This window comes from Dromiciops gliroides, chromosome 1 (assembly GCF_019393635.1).
Source record: "Dromiciops gliroides isolate mDroGli1 chromosome 1, mDroGli1.pri, whole genome shotgun sequence".
Lineage (NCBI taxonomy): Eukaryota > Metazoa > Chordata > Mammalia > Microbiotheria > Microbiotheriidae > Dromiciops > Dromiciops gliroides.
Window position 1 is genome coordinate 582708724 of NC_057861.1, and position 24104 is coordinate 582732827.

The 24104-nt window shown below is 39.6% G+C and overlaps 1 protein-coding gene across 1 annotated transcript; it reads right to left on the reverse strand.

Annotated features, from left to right (window-relative positions):
- Positions 1-948: 948 nt before the first annotated feature.
- On the reverse strand, positions 949-16152 carry MPV17L (MPV17 mitochondrial inner membrane protein like). Its single transcript, XM_043979254.1, has 4 exons — positions 15726-16152; positions 13448-13518; positions 4515-4544; positions 949-4426 (listed from the first exon to the last, which is right to left on the reverse strand). The coding sequence occupies exons 1-4, from the start codon at positions 16033-16035 to the stop codon at positions 4247-4249; spliced, it is 591 nt and encodes a 196-aa protein (XP_043835189.1). The 5' UTR covers positions 16036-16152; the 3' UTR covers positions 949-4246.
- Positions 16153-24104: the final 7952 nt, after the last annotated feature.

A 24104-nucleotide genomic window follows, 5' to 3' on the forward strand; every position in this document is an offset into this window, starting at 1 on the left:
TGGGTATTCTGAAGGCAGTGGGAAAAAGGGAGAGAATGGGGTAATTTAGGCATATGGAGAACTTTGGGTTAAGGTAGGTACAATTGGAAGTAAAGTAGCAGACTATGGGAAATCAGAAGACACTGGGCATCTGAGAAACTGGTGAGAACAGGACAGTAATTTTAAAATGTGGAAAAAATATTAGAAGGCCTTATATTAGTAAAAAGTAACAATAGTTAGACTTAATTTTTAAAAAGATATACACATAACAGAGTTTAAAGTCACAATTTGGGGGTGGGGCAGGGAAATGAAGGTTAAGGGACTTGCCCAGGGTCACACAGCCAGTAAGTGTCAAGTGTCTGAGGCCAGATTTGAATTCAGGTCCTCCTGAATCCAGGGCCAGTGCTTTATCCACTGTGCCACCTAGCTGCCTCCAAAGTCACAATTTAAAAATTATGAATGGGGAAAGTAAAAATGTATTTTGTAAACATAATAAATCATTTAAAATATATTTCAAATCTATATCATGCGGCGGGGCAGCTAGATGGTACAATGAGTGGATAAAGCACTGGCCCTGGATTCTGGAGATCCTGAGTTCAAATCTGGTCTCAGACGCTTGACATTTACTACCTATGGGACCCTGGGCAAGTCACTTAACCCTCATTGCCCGAAAAAAAGAAGGTACATCAAATCTACATCATGACTAATAAACTTGGGGTGAGGAAAGAAGAAAGTAAAAAAGAGAAAGACAGAAAGGGATAGAGAGATAGAAAAAAGTGTCAAAATGAGGAATTCTTAACTTTTTTATATCATCGACCCCTTTAGCAGTCTGGTGAAATCTATAGGACCCCTTCTTGGAATAATATTGTTAAATGTATAAAATACAATATATAGTATTACAAAGGAAGACAATCATACTAAAATAAAGTTATGAAAATATATATAGAACCTCTGTTCTATGTAAATTTTAAAATGTTAGTCTGGTATGTCATACTGTACTATTTTAAAAATCTTCAACTATTTTTCATCTTTAATCTTTAAGAAGTTTTAACCTGAATGGATTCATTACAACTTCCCACCAAGGAAGAAATTATATTCTGGGCTTCAGCAGCAGTGACCGGCACAATACAACTTCATCAGTCAGATTAAATCTCTGGGTCATTCTTCCCTTAGAAGCTTTACAGGAATACTTTTTTTTAGAGACAGATATTTTCTCATTTATATTTTCAGTGATTTAGTCCCTTCCTGATTCCAAACACTTGTTATTTATGAACACAAAGTAAATGTGGCCATCACAAGGACCACATGTGCTGGCACTGAGATAGCTTACTTGGTAATATTATCAGAAGATGAACCCAATTAGTAGTACAAAAAAACTACTTGGAGAATACATGGCTAACCTATTTCTTAATACAAGATGTGGGTGTATAGAATGGTATACTACATTTTTCCAAATGTTCTGCCACTAATACAGTTCATGTTCAACTTCACTAAAGGTTCATTGCAAGAAACAGAAAAGATTTTTCTGTGCCTTCAAGTGGAGTGCAAAGAGATGATAATATTTATTTTTTTAATGTATACAATGGTCTGCTATGCATGGGAGTGAAATTTCAGCTCTATTTTTTAAAGTACTAATTTTAACAGAATTACTTCATTTAGAAAATCTGAGCAAATTAGAAGATACAGCTTTTGGTCTGCCCCTGGTAAATGAACAGCCCTAGTAAAACTATTAAAAATTATTAAGGCTATATCAACAACTCATCAGTTTGGTCAATTCAGCCAAAATAGTAGTTGCTGTCTAGGGCAGCTAGGAGACACAGTAGATAAAACACCAGTTGTGGATTCAGGAGGATTTGAGTTCAAATATGACCTCAGACACTTGACATTTATTAGCTGTGCGACACTGGGCAAGTCACTTAACCCTCATTGCCCCACCAAAAAAAAAAAAAGTTGCAATCTCATCATAGTCTTGAATATGCAAGTTGGTCCATTTGAGCTATAAATTTCCAATGTGAAGAAGCAAAAAGACCAAAAGCCAACTTCTACATGAAGCTAAGAAAAATGTGAAATTATTATTATTAATGAAAAGCTACAGTCAGAAAAATTGTCCAGGATGCCCTTAGTTCTTTCTCCTCCTCTCTGACTTTCCAGATCTATCATCTTGCAAACCCCTTTTCCTCCATGAAGTTTTTGCAAATCACTCCGATCTACAATGAGCTTTTTCCTCCTGTAAATTCATAGCACTTACAGTCTCCATGTTCATTTGGCAATTGTATTACTTTGTGACATTTCCTGTATTGTTATTTAACTTTTCATGAAGGTATGTTTTACAATTAAGTAGTAACCTCTTTAAAGATTGCAGTCCCTTAAATGTAGTAATTCCTCCATAAATAAAATTAAATTGGTGGACAGAAACTAACTTCAGCTTTCCCTTTGTAACATAAACATATTCTTACACCAGAAACTGAAGTATATTGTTTGCAAAAATTCGGGAGAGTATAAAGCTTTAGTGACTAATCCATTCTTTTAGTAAGAAAGGTCCATAGCCTTTTAAAATTTTTGTGACTATTATACTTCAATTTGTCAACATAGAAAAAGGTTTTATTCTACAATTGTTCCCAAACTTTTTGGGGGGGGGGCGGGGTGAGGCAATTGGGGTTAAGTGACTTGCCCGGGGTCACACAGCTAGTAAGTGTCAAATGGCTGAGGCCGTATTTGAACTCAGGTTCTCCTGAATTCAGGGCCGGTACTCTATCCACTGTGCCACCTAGCTGCCCCTGTTCCCAAACTTTTAATCAAGGCAACACAAATACTATTCCTCCACCATAAAAATAATTAAAAAGTGAAACCTAAAAATATTAGTAATTTTTTTCTCAAGAAGTCATTTTGAAAATGTTTTTGCATTTCATATTGAAAAATAGCTTTACACTTGAAATAAATGCTATTGAAAAACACTACCAACAAACCACAATTTGAAAAACAAAGAAAGCAATTTAAATTAGCTTATTATTGTCTTGAAACACAGATTATATTAGCACCTACAAAATTTTTCAACAGCTTTTAAAAAAGAGACACTGTATTTTGGTAGGTTCAATGATACAAATTATACTCCTAAGTTAGGACAAGGTAAACACATTTTTCTCAAAAACTCAATGCTTCACATTTCACAATTCTGGAAAAACCCCAATGAAAGTAAGAAATTTATGGTTTCATTTTTACATGAATTTTGATTAATCTTTTTGTGGCTCATTTTACAAACACACAATTTGTAAACTATAAACTTTTAATGTAGATAAGCCTTCAGTGATTTTTAACTGAATCAAAACAAAGTTTATTTGAAATCACTGATGTTCTTAAACATAAATAATATCAATATTTGGGATGTTTTCACTGAAACCCCTAAATAAGTTCTTCATGATAAAAAAAAAAAAGGAAAATTTTATTCAACATTTTCTTGAAAATTTAAGTTGCTTTATCTCAGTAAAATATATATGGAAAGTAAAACTTCCATTTACTTGAAATGGAAAATAGAAGTTCTGGTTATAAGTGAATATTCAAATTTTAAATGAAAGTTAAAATTTGAAGCAAGAATTAACAGATTTCAAAGAAGTAAAACATATTAAAAGACACTTGACCCTAAAGCTACTTTATAATCTTTCTTTGATGATTAAGATCTTGCAGTACTTTAGTTCATCATAATTATCAATTATATATGGTACTCCGAAAAAAAAAGTTATTTGATCTTTCTCATTATTTGGTTTCTGTGTACATAGGACTTTCCTTAAGGCCACTCTTGGTACAGAGGACTATGAGCCTAAAGGAGAAGGATGAGAATTCAGTATCTCAAGTTTGAAAACACACACACACTGTTTTTCTTATAACAGTAGTTTCTGAAATCTGGCATTTGTATTTTCATGGTATTTTAAAATCAAATTATAAGAATGGTAGAAAGTAACAATAGCAGTTGCTATATTAAGCAATGACACTTTTTAATTGACATTAACTAAAATATTAGATAAATGAAATTTGCAATAGTTCTATCACTTTTGTTCTTTCAAACAAAATTGAAAAGACATTTTGATAATAAAATATACAAAACTATTAATACCAAAATTTCTTTTTCTCTATGGTACAATAATATTTCACAATGAAACATGCTATATTTAGAAATAAGAATTGTTAAATAATAATATTTCCTTGGTTCAACTCACTGCATTTTAGGAAATAAATTTTGGCTACTTCATGAGAACAATTTGTTTAAAAGCAATCATTTCTCTGGGGACCTTTCGACTTCACTGGCCTCCGTTTTCTTAAGCCATGCAAAAACTGACCCCACTGTACCATCACCACTTTGTTGCGAGTAGCAAAGGAACGTAGCCCAGAGAAAGCCACAGAGTCCCGTATATGCTGTTCTCAAGTAGATGGGAACAAAACTGAAGTTGGTAAGCTGTGACAGAAAGAAAAAGAGTAAGTTATTTGATATTCTGTATAAACCACACTAAAACATTAGCACAGAAAGTAGGTGTGAAACTCACCTGCACAAAAGGCCAGTACATGAGACCAGTCTGCAACAAAGGAAAACTTTATTACTATGCTTTTCCATTACATGGATTAATTTCATTGCTCAGTTTACAAAAGTCTGGGGAAGTACATGGCAGGGGCTAGTCATATGATATTAGGTTTAGGCTAAGCTACTCAAATTAGATCTCACTCATTAACTAGAGAATGAAATAACAGTAGAAAAGGTTAAATTCTGTTAGTCATACTCTGAGAATAGAATGTTAGCCAGTGTCAACAATGAATATGTAAGACAAACATTTCTTAAATACACAGTAAAGTAGATATTATGACGTTACACTGTAATATCTTTTCATACAGTTCAATTGACTCAAGAAAGTACTTATGAAAAGATCAGGTCAACTCATAGGAAAATATTTTGGAAATAAAAAGGGCTGCTACCTTGTGTAAGACTATCAAATAATTCTTTGATGTTCTATGAAGAAATTAAGGGGGCAGCTAGGTGGCGCAGTGGATAAAGCACCGGCCCTGGATTCAGGAGGACCTGAGTTCACATCTGGCCTGAGACACTTAACACTTACTAGCTGTGTGACCCTGGGCAAGTCACTTAACCCCAAATGCCTCACTAAAAAAAAAAAGAAAGAAAAGAAATATATTGTTTACCTGACTTCTTAGTGGATTCCAAAATACTTCAGATATATCTTTTAATAAACTTGAGTTGTACTTTTCTCAAACATTTTATCAATCATGAAGAATTTGGTATTTTAAAAGGATAGGATCTTAGATTTAGTGCTAGAAGGGCTTTCAGAAGTCCTCCAGTCTTATATCCTCTTTTTACAGATGAGGAAACTGAGGTCAGGTGAAATTAAGTGATTTGTCCAAGGTCACATTAGTGACAGAGATAGGATTTGAACCCAGATAATATCAGGTAGCTCCAGACCTAGTGTTCTTTCCATCATACCACAAAGATTGTTTTGTTTTGTTTTTTCAAAGAGAATGGAAAGTTCTACCTTTTCACAGTTATAGAAAAATGTGTAAGCAGACATAGAATTGGAGATGTGACCCTGGGCAAGTCACTTAACAATGAGGATTGCCTCAAAAAAAAAACAAAAATCACACAGGTAGTTAAGCATCTGAAAAGGGATTTGTACCCTCATCCTTTTACTCGAAAGCCTATATTCATTCCACTGAGCCATTCTCCAGTGCTCCAGTCAAAAGACATGAACAACTGGTTTTCAAATGAAATAGAAACTATCAATAACCTCCCCAAAAGTATTAAATGTCACTAATGAGCAGAGAAAAGCAAATCAAATAAACTTGCTTCATTACCCCACCTCAAAACTATCAAAAAAATGTAAAAGAAGGGAAAACTATTGCTGGAAGGGCTGTGAAAAGATAGGTACACTAGTTTACTGCAGGTGTACCTGTGAATTGGCTCACTCATTTTGGATAAATTTTAAATTATAATGCAAGAAAAATTACTAGATTGTTCATATGCTTTGAGCCAGAAAATCACAATATTGGAACTCTTTAATTAAAAGGTGTGAACCATTTAATAATTTGCTCTTTTAAGGAAGTTATCTGCAAGAAAAAGTTCATAAAGTAAATGTAATTACTGTTTTACTAAGGCTCTTCCACAGAGACTGCAGATTTTATTTCAATATTTATAAGAGTCAAATGGAAGGTTAAACAAAGAACAGTTTAGGTTTCCAATTTGGGATGAGAACTGTAACCATCATTCTATATAGTCAAAGAGAATGTGTTCTTATCTTTGATCTGTGAGATAAACTATGGAGAGGACAAAGAGAGAGATGAAAAGAAACTTCTTTCTTGTGAGAATTATTTTATTATTTTATGAAGAAACATGTAGAATATGTAAGGAACTGGTAATTTATAGGGGGCTCCAGAAACATTACTAGTGAATAGAAGAGAAAGAAAAAGCCAAAATAAACTCTTATCATTAGGAGAAACATTAAGAAGATTCTTGGGGCATCTAGGTGGCACAGTGGATAAAGCACTGGCCCTGGATTCAGGAGGATCAGAGTTCAAAAACGGCCTCAGACATTTGACACTTACTAGTTGTGTGACCCTGGGAAATACACTTAACCTTCCTTGCCCCCAAAAATAAAAAAAAAGATGATTCTTGAGATATTTCAAGAAATATTTCAAATGATGGAAGTGTGTTTCTAGAAGTGAAAAAACATCTGTCATCATAGTGAGGGTTTGAGGTGACTCTGGCTGTGATCTTTGATAGACACGAAATATTGTAAATAATCTTATATTTTAGTATTGATTTCATTTATTAATACATTTTATATTTTCTAACCTTAATATTTATTTAATAATAGATTAAAAGATTTAATATAGAGAGATATATGAAAAACTACTATTGGGGAAAGTAGTTTCTCTAGTTTATTCAGTAAATAATATTTAATGAACTGGTGGAAAATTGAGTCAATTCATGAATAGGAAAGAGGCTGCAAGTTTATTAATTAATAAGAAATATCAAAACATACCCTGGGTTCATTCTAGCACTTGAGATGATAAAATGAAATATGGAAACACATGATAAGGCAGGATGAGAGCTCACCTATAGGTCAAGTGTGATCAGTCTCCTAAACCACGCTACATACAAAAATGTTCATAGCAGCATTAAATGATTAAAAACAAAACAGGATCAGGGCAATGTTCATAGTAACAACAATAACATAAATTAAAACACTAAAAAGCAGCCAACATTAAGATTAATTCTGTGACCTATCTTGGTCCCGGAGAACAGCTCTTGGAAATCCCTCTTTTCAGTAGAGAGCTGGAAAAGCTAGAAACAAGACATATACACACAACTACTGAGGTATAGCTGAACAAATTATGGTATACACTTGTGCAAATATGAAATATTCAGAGAAACAATGTAAGAAATAATACAGGACCTGGACAATATGTGAAACAACTGAAACAACATGGAGAAGCAACAAAACCCCAGGCATATAAATAGTCGATGTTAATATACTGTCAGACATAAAGGGCAGAGTCCTCCTTTCTGTCAACAATCAATATAATTTTTTACCCACTAGAGGATTTTTTTAAGGGAAGTTGTTGGGGGTATTTATGGGGAAGTGTCGAAAAATGTATCAATCCATTTTTTAAACTTTTATTTATGTCTTTTGTCTCTACATCTTTCCCAGTTATTTTCTGATATACTCCCCTGTCAATCCACCTTCTAACAAAGAAAAACAATTCTGTAAAACCTGACTATTACAGCAACCATGAATGAAACATTTTGACCTGGTGTTTCCTCTTCTCTCTACTGAAAAGAGGGACATATGTTTCAACAGTCCAATGGAACCAATATCAGTCATACAATTAATCTGAATTTGCCTGCCTTTTAGCATTGTTTTAGTTCTAGTTTTGTATATTCTTCTGGTTCTGTTTGGTTTTTTTTATTTTTTTAATTTTTTTTAGTGAGGCAATTGGGGTTAAGTGACTTGCCCAGGGTCACATAGCTAGTAAGTGTTAAGTTTCTGAGGCCGGATTTGAACTCAGGTACTCCTGACTCCAGGGCCAGTGCTCTATCCACTGCACCACCCAGCTGCCCCTCTGTTTGTTTTTAATAACTTTTTTGTTATTCTGAACTTGACAAATACCAACAAACACAAACATTTCCATATTCAAAAACACAGAAGAAGAGCGGGGCAGCTAGGTGGAACAGTGGATAAAGCACCAGCCCTGGATTCAGGAGGACCTGGGTTCAAATCCAGTCTCAGACACTTGACACTTACTAGCTGTGTGATCCCAGGCAAGTCACTTAATCCTCATTGCCCCACAAAAACAAAACAAAAACAGAAAAAGAGGAATATATATGTATATTATATATAGCTCATTTAAAAAATATATAACAAATTCCACACATTAATTTCAAAGCTATCCTTTGTGTGCATTAAAAAAAATTCAGTAGGGGGCAGCTAGGTGGCGCAATGGATAGAGCACCAGCCCTGGATTCAGGAGGACCTGAGTTCAAATTTGGCCTCAGACATTTAACATTTACTAGCTGTATGACCCTGGGCAAGTCACAACCCCAATTGCCTCACCAAAAAACAAAAAACAAAAACAAAAACAAAAACAATTCAGTGACGCTCTTTTCTTTCTTTTCTTCTTTTCTTTCCATAATCACTGCCCTTTCCTTTTTTTTTTTTAAACCCTCTTTTGCAACAAACAAGCACAGTCAAGCAAAATAAGTCCATGCATTGGCCATAAATGAAAATGCACGTAACTTATTCCAAGGGATCAATGATAAAGAAGGCTACCCACCCCCTGACAGATAGGTTATAGACTCATATACAGAGTGAGACACACCATACTTTTGGACATGGCCTATAATGATATTTTGTTTTGCTAGACTAAGCTTATTTGTTAAAGGGTATTTTGGCAGGGCAGGGGAGGGGGGGGCCAGGTTGAAAAGGGGAGAAAAATGCAATTTAGCTTGAAAAAATGCATGTAACATTCTGTCTCGTAAGCTCAGATCTGAGAACTTTTTTTAAAAAAATTGATATCTATATTTCAATATAATTGGCTTCCTTTGTCATTTTGTATATTTAAAAACATTATTCTAACAAGAGGGGTCAAGACTGTCCAAGGGAACCATGACACAAAAGGTTAGGAATTCCTGATTACCCTCTGTCAGAAGGTAAGTGGCATGCTTTGCCATTGGTCCTCTGGAGTCTTGACTGATGTGTGTATGTGTGTGTGTGTAGTGTAGTGTATATCCACCAGTAGTGTGTGTAGTATATATCCACTGTGTGTGTAGTGTATATCCACTAGTGAGATCACTGGATCAAAGGATGTGAAGTTTTTAAACTTTTTTTGGTCCAATCACAGCTGATTTCCAGAATGGGTGACCAATTCACAACTCCACCAGGAATGTGTCTATATCTTCTGACCACTTATCTATTGGAAAATAGTTCTTGGTTTTGTATGTTTATGTTGTTATGTCAGTTCACTATAAGTCTTAGATAACAGACTTTCACCAGGGACACTAAATTAATTTTTTAAAAAGAAAATTGATGATGATTAGTGGTAGTAAAATAATTTCATCATCCTCCCAAAAAGGCTTTCTAATTTTTACACAAGAAAGTATTAAACTTTTAAGACAAAGTTGTATGTATTAAATCATACAAACCTAAACTGGTTGTTCTAATTAGTATGTGAACATAAAGTTCTCTGGCTTGTTTTTTCTTTTTCATTTTAGGAGACAATGTCAGTTAACCCTAGGACAAATCAAATAAGAACAATCACTTCAAGTCCTAATCTTTTGGGGGAGGGGTATTGTACTGCTGTGAAGACCTGGGGGGTAGTAAGTAGGGTAGCAAATATGTGTAGGAAGAGATGAAGAAAATGTCTCTGAAGGATTATATTACCATGTAGTGCTTTTAAAAAACAACAACAACAACATAGGGGGCAGCTAGGTGGCGCAGTAGATAAAGCACTGGCCCTGGATTCAGGAGGACCTGAGTTCAAATCCGACCTCAGACACTTAACACTTACTAGCTGTGTGACCCTGGGCAAGTCACTTAACACCAATTGCCTCACCAAAACAACAAAAACAAACAAAAAAAAGAAAACAAAAACAAAACCCAAACAACAACAAAAAAAACCTAAGACATTTAAATAATCAAAAGTAAAGTCCCTACCTGCTGCCCAGCCCTTACTTCCACTGTCATCCAAGCAACTTGAAAGTGGCCACCTAGCAAAACTGCTTCCCTCTTCCCCTTTCACATACTTCTCTCAGGATTCATATTACCTTTCTGGGACAGCACTCTACTGCCCACTTCTTCTACTTCTTCCTAATCTTTAACACTTATTTTCACTGATTGAAGCTACTAGTGAATATCTATTTGGACCAGATTTCTTCTTTAATATTCCAAGGATCCGAGGGCAGCTAGGTAGTACAGTGGATAAAGCACCAGCCCTGGAGTCAGGAGTACCTGAGTTCAAATCCAGCCTCAGACACTTGACACATACTAGCTGTGTGACCCTGGGCAAGTCACTTAACCCTCATTGCCCCCCCCACACACACACACACACAAATATTCCAAGGATCCATGATTTCATCAATGCTGACTGTAACCCCTTGTGCTTTAGAAGCTACTTTATTGAGTTGCTGCAGCCAAATAAATAAACACCAATAATCATCACTCAGTGACCAACTCTACAGTGATGATCCTTCTCAAGTTTAGCCAGGCTGCCTTAGATGAGAGACATAAGGCTTTCCTAAACAAATTATAATCTATCACCATGTGAAATCTTTCCATCTTGCTAAGTAAGGCTTGCCAAATCAGAGCAGAAGCTCCAAGGTTTGAGAATACCTTCCATGCCACAGTGAGGAATTGGTCTAAGATTTAAATCTGAAGGAACCAGATCCTACCCGGATGAAGAAATTACAGGGCAGCCAATATACACAATATGGTTTGTTTGCCACCCACTATGGGTAATATGATCCTCAGATGCAATTATGTTTGTTAATACAGAGAATGATTTCTTTCAGGGGGACTTAACAGAAAGGTTGCCTTAACAATTGTACACCTGGAACACTGGCTGTGATTATGGGAACTGTTGTATGAACAAAATCACTTACAGTTTAGCATTATTATAGTTTTGCAGGAACTTTCTTGGACCCAATTCTAAATAAACTGTGGTCAATGGCAAAAAACAATAACAGGAACAAGTCAGAAATCATTGCAAGGACTGTAATTAAAGTGCTAGAGTATAGAGATATCCTTTCCCCTCTGCTTGAGGAAATCTTATTTCTTAGCCCTTTCCCTTTTATTTTCATATGCACAGGATCAGAGGCTTTATAGCCTTAGTATTGAAAGGAATCGCAGAGGTCACCTATTCCAACCCCCTCATTTTAGAGATGAGTACATTAATGCCAAAGTAACATGGATATTAAGTGGTAGAGTTGGATTGGAATTCAAATCTTCTGACCAAATTCTACATTTATATTGAACTATATTGTTGGGGGTTTTGTGGGGTTTTTTTTGTTTTTGTTGGGGCAATGAGGGTTAAGTGACTTGCCCAGCTAGTAAGTGTCAACCGTCTGAGGTCGAATTTGAACTCAAGTCCTCCTGAATCCAGGGCCGGTGCTTTAACCACTGAGCCACCTAGGTGCCCCGCTTTTTGTTTTGTTTTGTTTTAAAGGGAGGAGGCAGAAGGGAAATTGGCTCTGTGATACTGAAACCGTGATACCCTGGTATAATTTCTCAAACCCTTTGATCTCAGGACTCCTTTACACACTTAAAAATTACTGAGGACCCCAAAGAGCTTTTATATGGGTTATTTATTACCAATATTTACTTAGAAACTAAAATGTCTCAGTATTATTGTGAGAGGGTGGGAGGGGATAAGCATTAATTATGCACCTATTATGTCAGGCACTGTGTTAAGCACTTTACAAATATTGTCTTATTTGATCTTTTATTTATTTACTTATTTATTTATGAGAATAATTTTGATCTAATGGGTTTGGAAAATCCCACAGGAGGCCCTGGACCACACTTTGGGGATCAATGACCTGGTTTAACTGAATTTTCAATGAAGTATGATATTAAAAAATACACAAACTAGGGGGCAGCTGGGTGGCCCAATGGATAAAGCACCCGCCCTACATTCAGGAGTACCTGAGTTCAAATTCTGCTTCAGACACTTGACACTTACTAGCTGTGTGACCCTGGGCAAGTCACTTAATACCCATTGCCCCAACAACAACAACAACAACAACAACAACAACAACAACAACAACAAAAAAAATATATATATATATATATATATATATATATATATATATATATATATATACACACACACAAACTAAATCTTGCTTACTTAAGAACAATAGCCAGTTTAACAAGTCAATTCATCAACTCAACAAACATTGATTACCCTTTGCAAAGATATACACAGACCTGGCTATAGATAGCAAAATTTATATAAGATACAGTCCTTGCCTTCATGAAGTCTAGCATAGGATAGATAGATAGATAGATACATACATACATACATACATAGATTCCTTACAATACATACCTACATAGATACATAGACACATATATAGCTAGATACATATGTGTAAATTATGTAACAAAATAATGCATGATAGCATAATGTCATCAAAAGGTCTTGTAAAACAATCCTATACAAGGTTTAGTGGGGGAAGATTATTACTGAAGGAGGAGGTGGCATTTGAGTTGGGTTTTAAAAGCTGAGTAGTTGCATTATAAGTGGCAAGTTGCATTATCATAAGAATTATTTCAACCTGTAAAAAAGTGGGAGGGAAGACATTACAAGCATAGTGAACAGTATAAAGGTAAAAATTTGGGGATGGGAAAAGTACAGGAAATGTTTAGGGGTCAGAATTTGGATTAAAACTTGGAGTGTGGGCAGCTAGATGGCGAAGTGGTTAAAGCACCAGCCCTGGATTCAGGAGTACCTGAGTTCAAATCCGGCCTCAGACACTTGACACTTACTAGCTGTGTGACCCTGGGCAAGTCACTTAACCCCCATTGCCTAAAAAAAACCCAAAAAACTTGGAGTGAGGGGACAGCTAGGTGGTGTAGTGGATAAAGCACCAGCCCCGGATTCAGAAGTACCTGAGTTCAAATCCAGCCTCAGACACTTGACACTTACTAGCTGTGTGACCCTGGGCAAGTCACTTAACCCCAATTGCCCCACAAAAACAAAACAAAACAAAACTTGGAGTAAGCAAAAGGAAATAATATGAAAATAAGGCTGTAAAGAAAGGATAATGTCAGACTTTGTTGAATGACCTTGAATGCCACCAGGCTAAGTGGTTTAAACTTTATATACTGAAATTATTTGAACAGTGGAGTGACATGACCAGACCCCATCCGACCCAATGCTCTAATGCTGAATAAAGTATGACCTGGTTGGTACTTACCTTATAAGTATTCCAGAATTTCTGTCTCAGGTCCAAAAATATATCCTCTTTCCCCTGAAGTATACTCATGCCTATTTGTAAAAAACAAAAAACCAAAAACACACACACACACATACAACAGGAATTTTAAAAGACCTAATATAAATTTTATCATATTGTATACTTTTTTCTTTGTTCAGTTGTGTCCAACTCTCTGTGACTCCATTTGGAGTTTTCTTGGTAAAAATAATGGGGTGGTTTGCATTTCCTTCTCCAGCTCATTTTATAGATTAGGAAACAGGCAAACAAGTGAAGTGACTTGCCCAGGGTCACCTAGCTAGTAAGTGTCTGAGGCCATATTTGAACTCAGAAGATTAGTCTTTCTGACTATAGGCCTGGCAATCTACCCATTGTGCCACCTAGCTACCCATATTGTGTATTATCCCCATATAAGAGGGGCAGCTAGCTAGGTGGCACGGTGGACAGAATGCCAGACCTGGAGTCAGGAAGATCCCCCCCCCCAAAAAAAATAGGGTCATGAAGAGTTGGACAGGACTGAAGACACTGAACAACACTGTATAAGAAACAAAAGCTACTCACTGAAAAGTAAATACTTTGACTTACTAAGGGAGGTGCAAGTTGCCTTATCATTAAGTATTACAAACAGAATTTAGAAGCCAGGCATCAACATTGCCTTTTAACACATTCTTTACAAACCATATTCTTCCCCAATCCATAAAAGCCAGATTTCTCCATTTTATAAAGGATAAAAGTGAAATTCCTATAGCATGCTTTTAGCTAAATTGGGTCAAATTTCTTACATTCAGATATATTAAAGCAAAATCGAAACTCTTAAGCAAATACCTTTAAATGATAATTTAACCAAAAAAGACAAAGACCATCCCAAACATCCTATTTCTTGCATTTTGATATGCCCTGTGCTACATCATCAAAAAACCTTTCTTTTTTAGTCTCTGAGCCCTAGGCTTTCCAGTTCTGAGGCCCAGGTTTTCTCATTTTTGTCTGGTTTCTTTTGTCTATGGTTCAATCGCTAGTCAGTAGCCAAAGAGGATTATTTTAAGGATCGATACCTCCCCCGAGACAAAGCCTTGCGTTTGGGGCCAACTTCTGACCCAGATTCTGCACCCACTCAATGCGAAATGGTGTGGGGAAGGAGGGAGCTCACTAAGGGTGCTGCTGTGAACAGTAAAATCCAACAGCTTTGTGTGTGCATGTTGTCTGGGTGCATACACGCCTGCATGTTAAACCTTCTGTTTTCCGTTTTCTGCAACCACTCTGGGGTGAACCCACAGAGTTCGGAAGGAGGAGGGAGGTCGCTAAATATGCAGACATTCATCACAAAGCTGTCTAGCTGTGGGGTTTGTGTGTGATCATATCCCCCCCCCCCCGCCCCCCGTTTCCTGCAACCACTCCCTCAGAGTCTAAGTCAGAGTCAGAGAGGTAGCTTACACCTTCCGGTGAGGAGCACAAGGAACGGATTGTGTCCGTCCATGCACTTGTAAGCGTTGTGAAAAATCTTTTGTTTCCCCATTTTCTGCAACCACTTCCCGAAGACAGGAGGGAAATCGCTCGCTACACTTTCGGATGTGATCCACAAAGATAAATGGGTTGCGTGCGTATGTGTACGTTCATGTGTGTATATGGATGTCCGCCGGTTGCATTTGTATGAGTGAAATCTTTTGTTTCAAGTTCTGCCACCCCTTTCCAAGAGCAGGAGGAAGGTCGCTACATTTTCGGGTGGAAATACAGCATGTGCGCGTGTGTGCCGGGTGTGTGTGTGTGTCGGCCGCGCACAGCAAGGCCTGGACGTGTGCGTGTGTGCGTGTGTGTTGTGTTGGTGTGGACGTAAGACCTTTTGTTTTCCCGTTTTCTGCAACTGTTCCCCCAAAGCAGAAGGGAGGGTCGCTAACGTTTTCCAGTATACAGCACAGCAAGACATGGCTGTGCATGTGTATGTGTGTGTGCGTGAAATCTGTTTCCCTGTTTTCTACGACCGTTGCCCGAAAGCAGGAGAGATTTCGCTGTTTTCCGTCACGCACCATAAGGTGTGGGTGTGGGTGTGTGTGCGCGTGACATTTTGTATCCCGTTTCCAAAGGAAAGCAGCCGGCTGCGCTGCGCTGACACCTCCTGCAGGCAGAGTTCGCGGGGTCACGCCGCCCCAAGCCCCCAAGCCCCGTGGGGCCGCTTCCCGCAGGGCCGGTCTTTCAGCCCCCGCAGCACCGCCCCGCGCCCCGCCTCACTCCCGGCCCAGCCTGTCCGACCCCGGCAGGCCCTCACCGGTATAGAAGGCGCTCAGCGCGATGGGCCCGCCTAGCAACTGGTCGCACAGCACCTTGCTCAGCACGGCGCGCGGTGTGCGGCCCGGTAGCGCGCGCTCCAGGAGCCGCATCCACCCGTAGTTGAAGTTCGCGTGGAAGCCGATGGCTACGGTGGCCACGCGCCGAGTCTGCTGCCAGTCGGGCTCGCAGCCCCGCAGCAGCTGCTGCAGCGCGTCCCCGGACGAGTACAGAGCCCCGTAGAGCAGCACATTGGTGGGCCACGGGTACCGCTGGGCTATCCGCGGCACCACCCGCCACCAGCCCCACATCTCCGGTCTCGTTTGACCCCGGCCCGGCCCCACTGGCTGGCTCGGTGCGCGTCCCCTCCGCCCACCTCCGAGCCGTGTGACAGCGCCTCGGGTGGAGACGCCGGTGTGGGCGGGAAGGTGGACCTACAGCCGCGTCCTTCCCAACACCCGAGGACACCAGTAGTAGCGACAGTCAGGGCTCCCTCTTAACTTTCGGCGACTTGGCTGCACCTATTAGAGCTACCTTCCGTCTGATCTGCCTCCCTAGGTAGGCTTCTATTTGATGTATGCCCCAGGCCAGGCCTGCCCCCTGTTAGGCCTGCCTCCCTAGGTCGGCTCACTCCTATCAGAGTTGCTCCGGCCACTTCTAGCTTCGGTTAGACCTTGCCCCCTTTCTCTGCTATTTCTCCGGCTCCTGGACTAGCTGCCCTTTCAGACTTTGCCACTACCCCAATTCTGCCAGCCACGCGTGCCCTCCTCGATCCTTTTCCTGACTTGGACCCCACTCCGTCTACCTTGTGATCATTGGGGAGACCTACCCTTTTGCCCTTCGCCTTCCTCTCTCCTCTTCAGATCTGCCACGGTCTAGCCTCTGTTCCATTACTAACCTCACATCTCTCCATTACCGCGGTTTCCTGCTTTCCTTTCTTAATCACTCTCTATATGCCACTTTCTCCTTGTCTCCTTTCAAGGTGGTGTAACCTACACCTTCTGCCTAGTCTATTCCAGAATCCACACCTTCCATATATTGCCTCTTTTCTTGACGCCTACGATTCCTTTTTTAAACATTCACCTTTGGATACTCCCTTTCAAGCTGTGTAAATCTAAATGGACTGGTTTGCCCCTAGCCAACCTCTCTTTTCTGACAGCTTGTAGCTCAAAAACTTTTCTTTCAGTATCTTCAGAAACTTCACTCCAAAAGACACAGTTGCCCCCCTGAGATGTTGCTTATTTTCCTTGTTTCTCTTCACTCCACCTTGAACTACCAAAAAAAAAAAAAATCGACTGCGTCAGCAGAAATCGGCCTACTAGGTCAGCTTGTCAACACTACCTGAAAGTGGGAATATCTTACTGTTTGGGACAGAATTTGTTTTTGCTTTATAAAATTCTTACTTTTTTCCCTGCTTATTTTTTAAAAATGTAATTATGATAAATGATATCTCAATACAGATCCTATTGAAAGTTCCCTAATTAAATTTATCAGACAAAGAGGAAAACAATAAAGGTGTCCTAAACTGAGCAAGATAGGAGAATACCATCAAGCATTTGTTCTGAGGTGTGTGTCTTTATTGTTATCAGGGAAATAAATGGGAGTTTGAGATAGAGGTCCTTAGGAATTCCTCTTTAAAGAATTACACGCAGGGGCAGCTAGGTGGGGAAGTGGATAGAGCACCCGCTCTGGAGTCAGGAGTACCTGGGTTCAAATTCGGCCTCAGACACTTAACACTTACTAGCTATGTGACCCTGAGCAAGTCACTTAACCCCAATTGCCTCACCAAAAAATAAAAAAAAGAGTAGGCCTTCTTAAAAAAAAAAAAAAAAGAATTACACCCAGGGCAGGTAGGTTGCGCAGTGGATAGAGCACCAGCCCTGGAGTCTGGAGTACCTGAGTTCAAATGTGGTCTCAGACATTTGACACTTACTAGATGTGTGACTCTTGGCAAGTCACTTAACCCCAGTTGCCACACACACACACACACACACACACACACATGAATTACAGCCTCTTGCACACAAATCCAATTAGAATAAAATAATAGTTTGTTTAGGGGCTAGGGAAAGGAGACCAAGAGAGAAATCCTTGGACTTCTCATGGGGAGAAGGTATGGCACAGAGGTATGACTCTCTGAGATACCTATCTCCCTGAGCAGGAGACAGGCAGATACTTTTATATACGACCTATGGTGGTAGTCCAATGGTGTGATCATCTGACTGTGGAAAGTTCCCTTATTGGGGAGGACCATCCCCCATTGGTGGTGACTGGTGGGGGAAGTTGGGTGATCTCTCAAGCCATCTCTCTCCCCCTCATGCCACAAAGGCAGCAGCCACACCTAATCATATCTCCACAAGGGGTTGGGGAGACTGGAATGAAGGGTGGTGGTCCTGGAGCTAACTCAGTGCTGATCCACTGCCACTTATCTCTTTAGGTGTGTCTGTCCTTTGGTTTAGTTTCTCAAGGATAAGATTCTTTGATTTATCCCAGAAAACTTCTGAGGTACCCCGGCCCATTCAAACGAGGTACCCCGGCCCATAATATTATGATATTTTTTCCACTTTTCAGAAAAAGAATAGAGGAAAAACAGCATTATAGTTGTTTGCTGTCAAGTCACTTCATTTCAATTAGCTATCTGATATGTGTAAGAAATTGTTCTAGGCCTCCCTAGTGACCTGGCTTGAGTATCCTTTTCTTCGGGGGTTTCTAAAATTTGATGCTGTTAAGGGGGAAGGCTAGATAACCAAGATAACCAAGGTCCACAATGGCTCTGACTTTGTACTATCATGGGGTGCAGAACACCCCAGAAGTTCTCTGGGGCACATCAAGGAACCTTCTCCTTGAGAAACTAAACCAGAGGACAGATAACACCTAGAGAGATAAACTGAACCAAATCGGACTGAGCTAGCTTTGGATTCCCACCCTTCATTCTGGTCTCCCTTACTCTGGGGAGATAAATTTGGGTGTGGCTGCAGCCTTTGTGTCCAGAAGAAGGATCCATAGCCACCCCTCACCCAATTCCTCTAGTCACTACCAGTGGGGGATGGTCCTCCCTCACTAAAGGAACTTTCCACAGTCAAATGGTGACCCCTCCCCCCATCAGTCTTCTATAAAAGTACCTTCTAGTCTCCTGTTCGAGGAGATTTGGTACCTCTGAGCCATGTGCTTTGTGCCTATCTCCCCATGAGAAGTCCAAGGATTTCTTTCATGGTTTCCCTTCCCCACCCTTCCCTTCCCTTGGCCCTAAATAAACTACCACCTTATTCTAACTCCTTTTGTGTGCAAGAGGGTGTGATTCTTTAAAGAGGAATTCCTAAGAACCCCAACCCCTAACCCAAACCCGTACCCCATTTCCCCCCATTACAGTACAAAGTACTTTCACATGGTCTCCTTTAGTCTCTACAACCATACCATGAGGTAGGTAAGGCAAGGTATTAGAACCACTTTTCAGATAAGGAAAGAGGAAGAATATGAGGGTGAAATGGTGCCCAGGATTGGGAGAGTAACTCAAATCTTCTGACTCCATGAATTTAATGGGCACTGACAGAGACATAAATGTTAATACTTACAATTAAATATATCTAGCAATTGTTGCATAGTTCTGTGCGTATATGCAGCTTGTGTATCCATATAACCTCTCTCTCTCTCTGTCTCTCTGTCTCTGTCCCTCTGTCTCTGTCCCTCTGTCTCTGTCTCTCTCTGTCTCTGTCTCTCTCTGTCTCTCTCTGTCTCTCTCTCTCTCTGTCTCTGTCTCTCTGTCTCTCTCTCTGTCTCTCTCTCTGTCTCTGTCTCTCTCTCTCTCTGTCTCTCTGTCTCTCTCTCTGTCTCTCTCTCTCTCTCGATAAGGCTCACAAGGAGGCATGAATAGATCTCTTGAGTCACCTCCTTCTCCAAGGGAGACTTTTTGATTTCTACCAGGAGGGGAAGAAGGAGATTGTAAATGTAAAATACCTAGCACAGCCCTAAAACAACAACAGACATTTTAAGAAACATGAATCCATGACTTTTTTACTTCATCATTTGTGGAAAGCTCTAGCCAAGAATCCTCAGGAAATAATCAGTCAATGTATGCCATCTTGTATTAAAATCACTGAGCAATGGAAAATTACTGCAAAAAACACTTTTGCACTCAAATATAAAAGGGAAGTTTCACTTAGAAATCTTTCGATTAAAAATAAACATTAACTCATAGAAAAAAAAGTCTTTCAACTTGGGAATATTTTTCAATTTATGACTAAGGATCCCATTAAAATTTTCATTAATCTTTTTAAAAACTTATTTAATCTTGAATTGAGACTTAATAAAAGCTGCCAAACTGATTATGTTATCCAAATATTAACTTTTTTCATTGAATTCTGAATCTTCCTTTGGCATACAGAAATCTATGAGAAGGAAGGTGTGAGAAATGGGTAGTTGTCTCCTCTCAATGTGGATATAACAGTCAGTCATACTCCGGGACCTGTTTGTAGGACAAAGGTCTCAGATCCCCTCCTCCCGCTCAGGTTAGAAAGGTCACATGGTTCAAGGAGCCCTGGTCTCAATAAGGTCCACTTCAGAGTTGTGTAATGGGGGGAATTGGGGTACAGGTTAGTCAGGGTTGGGGTTCTTAGGAATTCCTCTTTAAAGAATTACACCTTCTTGCACACAAAAAGTAGTTAGAATAAGGTGGTAGTTTATTTAGGAGCAAGGGAAGGGAAGGGTGGAGGGAGGGAAACCATGAAAGAAATCCTTGGACTTCTCATGGGGAGATAGGCACAAAGCACATGGCTCAGAGGTACCAAATCTCCTCGAACAGGAGACTGGAAGGTACTTTTATAGAGGACTGATGGGGGTGGAAAAGTTCCTTTAGTGAGGGAGGACCATCCCCCACTGGTGGTAGCTGGGGGAATTGGGTGAGGAGTGGAGGGCCATCCCCCACTGGTAGTGACTAGAGGAATTGGTGAGGGGTGGCTACAGACCTCTCTTCAGGACACAAAGGCTGCAGCCACACCCAAATTTATCTCCCCAGGGTAAGGGAGACCAGAATGAAGGGTAGGAATCCGAAACTCGCTCAATCTGATTTGGTTCAGTTTATCTCTCTAGGTGTTATCTGTCCTCTGGTTTAGTTTCTCAAGGAGAAGGTTCCTTGATGTGCCCCAGAGAACTTCTGGGGTGCTCTGCACCCCATGACAGTTGTGTCCATATAAGGAAGTATAAGGTGCACTCCTGAGTTATGCCCATACAAGGAAGAGGGGTGGGAATACTGGGTTCCGATTAGCTAGTTTTTGTGTGTAGATTGTAACCCCACCAATGATGAAAAAGGGGAGGGTCCATTCGCATTAGGGACTAGGGTATAAAACAGGACCTTCGAGCCCCCTTCCTGGGCACCCACTAGCTGCACACTAGGGTGACTTCTTCTCACGAGAAGAAAATAAATCCTTTGTCACTTTGCTGCTGAGTTCCTTGAGAATTATTGAGAAGAGGATGGATTTTTCCCCCACAGAAGGGAACAACCATTTATTAGATGCCTACTATATATAGATGTAAATTGATTCTGTGCTAAGCAACAGGCAGACTTGTGTTTTCCACTGGGTAAAAGGGACAGTTGACCAGAGATGGGCAATTAGGAGCCCTACAAAAGGGAAAGTGTTATTAATGCTTCTTTCTCACCACTGATATTCTGTAATGTATACAGCTTACATCTCTATTGTCTGAAGAGACAGCTAAGGATATGAGCATGGATTTACTATTAATCTAATGCTCTGGACTATAGGGGAAGGAGTTGAAATAAGGGACCTTTCTCCATTCTCCTAATAGAGATATAGATACAAGCTGGGATGGAAAGGTGACATGATTGTCCCATGTTCATACTTTCTTCACCCATATCTTTATTCTATACTTACTGAGAACTATAAGATTTATTGAGAACTGATTCCCCACCCAGTCCCCTCTTTCCCAGACAAATGAATTGTCTAGGGCTAACCAGTCTTCATCATTTCCAAACTCTTGATGGACTTATGGGCCTTCCCCCAAACAATTTATCCCCTCCCAATGTTTCCCCACCTTACTCCCAGAACTTTATGTTATTATGTAAAAAGGGTCCACCTACATTAAGTAGTTTCTATTTAGAGTTAGTAGCTCCTATACTTAACTTAGGAGCCATTCTAGTGTTTCTTTTGTTAAAGGTAGTACTTCACTCTAGATCAATCTTTTGGTTCCCTTTTCTGTTACCCCATAAAAACCCTGTCCTCTGTTCCCATCTTTGGGTATTCCTAGTTTCCCAGCTTTGTGATACCATGAGCTATAGTTCCTCTGGATTAAAGACCTTATTTCTCCTATATTGATTGTTTCCTTAATTTCCAGGTTAACATTACTTACATACTTCTCTCCCTTCCAGTCTTAGCTGTCTACTCAAGGGGAACTGTTGGAAGAGGGTGGAGAGTGGTATGGTGTTGGGGAGGAAGGTAGTGGTCAATGAAACCAAGACCAGAGGAAGATAATAATGGTTTTCTCATGATAAGTGACACTAAAGAAGAGGGCATCCACCATGCCCATGATGCATCAGTGCCTTACACATTTTAGCCTTGTTTATAAAAATTACATTAAGGAAAAAAAAACTACATTAAGTACATGAATAGTACCAATGTGCTTTGGTTCTGAACTGTAGGAGGCAAAAAAGGGTTAATAGAAAAGCCCAAGACCCAAGCTCTAATTCAGATATGAGCTCCAAAAGGGAGTCAGATCCCAGTTAATGGATAACTTATGTTAGGTTCTTATTCCCATAGTGATCAACATCCATAACAGACCAGAACGGTCAGGTCAAAATAACAATAAAGGAAAAAGACAGACTATAGAAATTCTAATGAAAAATGATTATATTTTGAAACTAGCCATGGGAATCAGAAAGAGACATGTGCAGAAAACGCCAAGTTTGTCCCCAGATTCACCTTATGATGTGTAAACCCCCAAAACACACCTCCACTGAAAAAGGTACCTGCCTTGGGGGTTGGCTTAGGACCCCAGGAACTCCAAATTAGGATAAGCCCTCCCCTGAAACACCCTTAGGTGGAGAATATTATAATGAGAAGGACAGGCCCTCCCCAGTACCTCCCCAAGGTGGAGATTATTATAATGAGACTGATAATCAATTTATCCATACTCTAAATATAACTCTTTTCTTTCCTTATTTGAGAGATACCTTTCCACTATTCTGGTTCTCTCCCTGTGGTCACCCACAGTATTGCAATAAAACTTGGGAAACTGAGTCACTGAGTCTTGTAATTCTTTTGGGACAACCAATTGGACCCCAAATTCCAGCCCACATCAATTTGGAGAAACCATATATAGAGAGTCAATCTTCATAACCCCACCCACTCTTATTCTTGATACTGATAAATAATATGTATGATGGATGATTCAATCTATGTTACTTTCAGACCTAACACCGCTTAGAAAAGAAAGATTCTTTGCCTCTTTTCAATATTTTTTATTGTAATTGATCCGGGTTTGGAATTTTCAGAGTAGAACATAGAGATACGGTCAGTTGATCACTTAAGGCCAAGGGCATTTGCACTGTTCAATTGCATCACAGTAATTTTTTGTTGTTGTTGTTGTTGAGGCAGTGGGGGTTAAGTGGCCTGCCCAGGGTCACACAGCTAATAAGTGTCAAGTGTCTGAGGCTGGATTTGAACTCAGGTTCTCCTGAGTCCAGGGCCGATGCTCTAAAACTGCACTACCTAGCTACCCCTGCATCACAGTATTTTGAAACCATACCACTTAAAATAACTATTTAGGGTGAGAGGCAGGATGGTACAGTAGAAAGACAACTGACTCTGGAGTCAGAGGACCTGGATTCAAGTATAATCTTCTGAAGTATGACCTTGAGTAAATTACTTTCCCTTTCTGGACCTTAGTTTCCTCATCTATAAAGGTCGGAGGTTGGAGTAGATAGCTTTTGAGGTTCTGCCTAGTTCTGTATCTAAAGTCTTCTGACTAATCCTTTGGTTCAGGAAGTCCACTTCCATTAGCATTAAATTAAATGGTAGGTAAGCTTAACTTGGATCTATATGGGCAATCAATTGGATTTGTTTATTACATTTCCATTGCTAGACTTCATGTTCAAAATATCCTTATATAATATTAATAAATTTCATAAAGATGAACCAATAAAATCAAACTGGAAGAAAACTGATACTAAAAGTGGCAATTCTAATAGGGAGGGGGAGATGTCCTTTTACATATGCAAAGATGCTACCAAACACAAATCTTTAATATGGATGTTTGGGGGGGGGGGGGCTAGCCATGATTTCAGTAGTGTGGGAAACCTCCCAATGAGGAACTACCCCTGCCAATGCAGATGGGAAACTGCTATGTAATTTATAGTCTTAGATGAGGCGGC

Bases quoted from the DNA above. Each gene is read 5' to 3' on its own strand.
- MPV17L (XM_043979254.1), bottom strand. From the start codon at position 16,035: ATGTGGGGCTGGTGGCGGGTGGTGCCGCGGATAGCCCAGCGGTACCCG. The intron at 13,519-15,725 runs GTGAGGGCCTGC...TTTTACAAATAG, and splicing joins GCTGAGCGCCTTCTATACCG to GCATGAGTATACTTCAGGGG. The intron at 4,545-13,447 runs GTAAGTACCAAC...CCTTTGTTGCAG, and splicing joins AATTCTGGAATACTTATAAG to ACTGGTCTCATGTACTGGCC.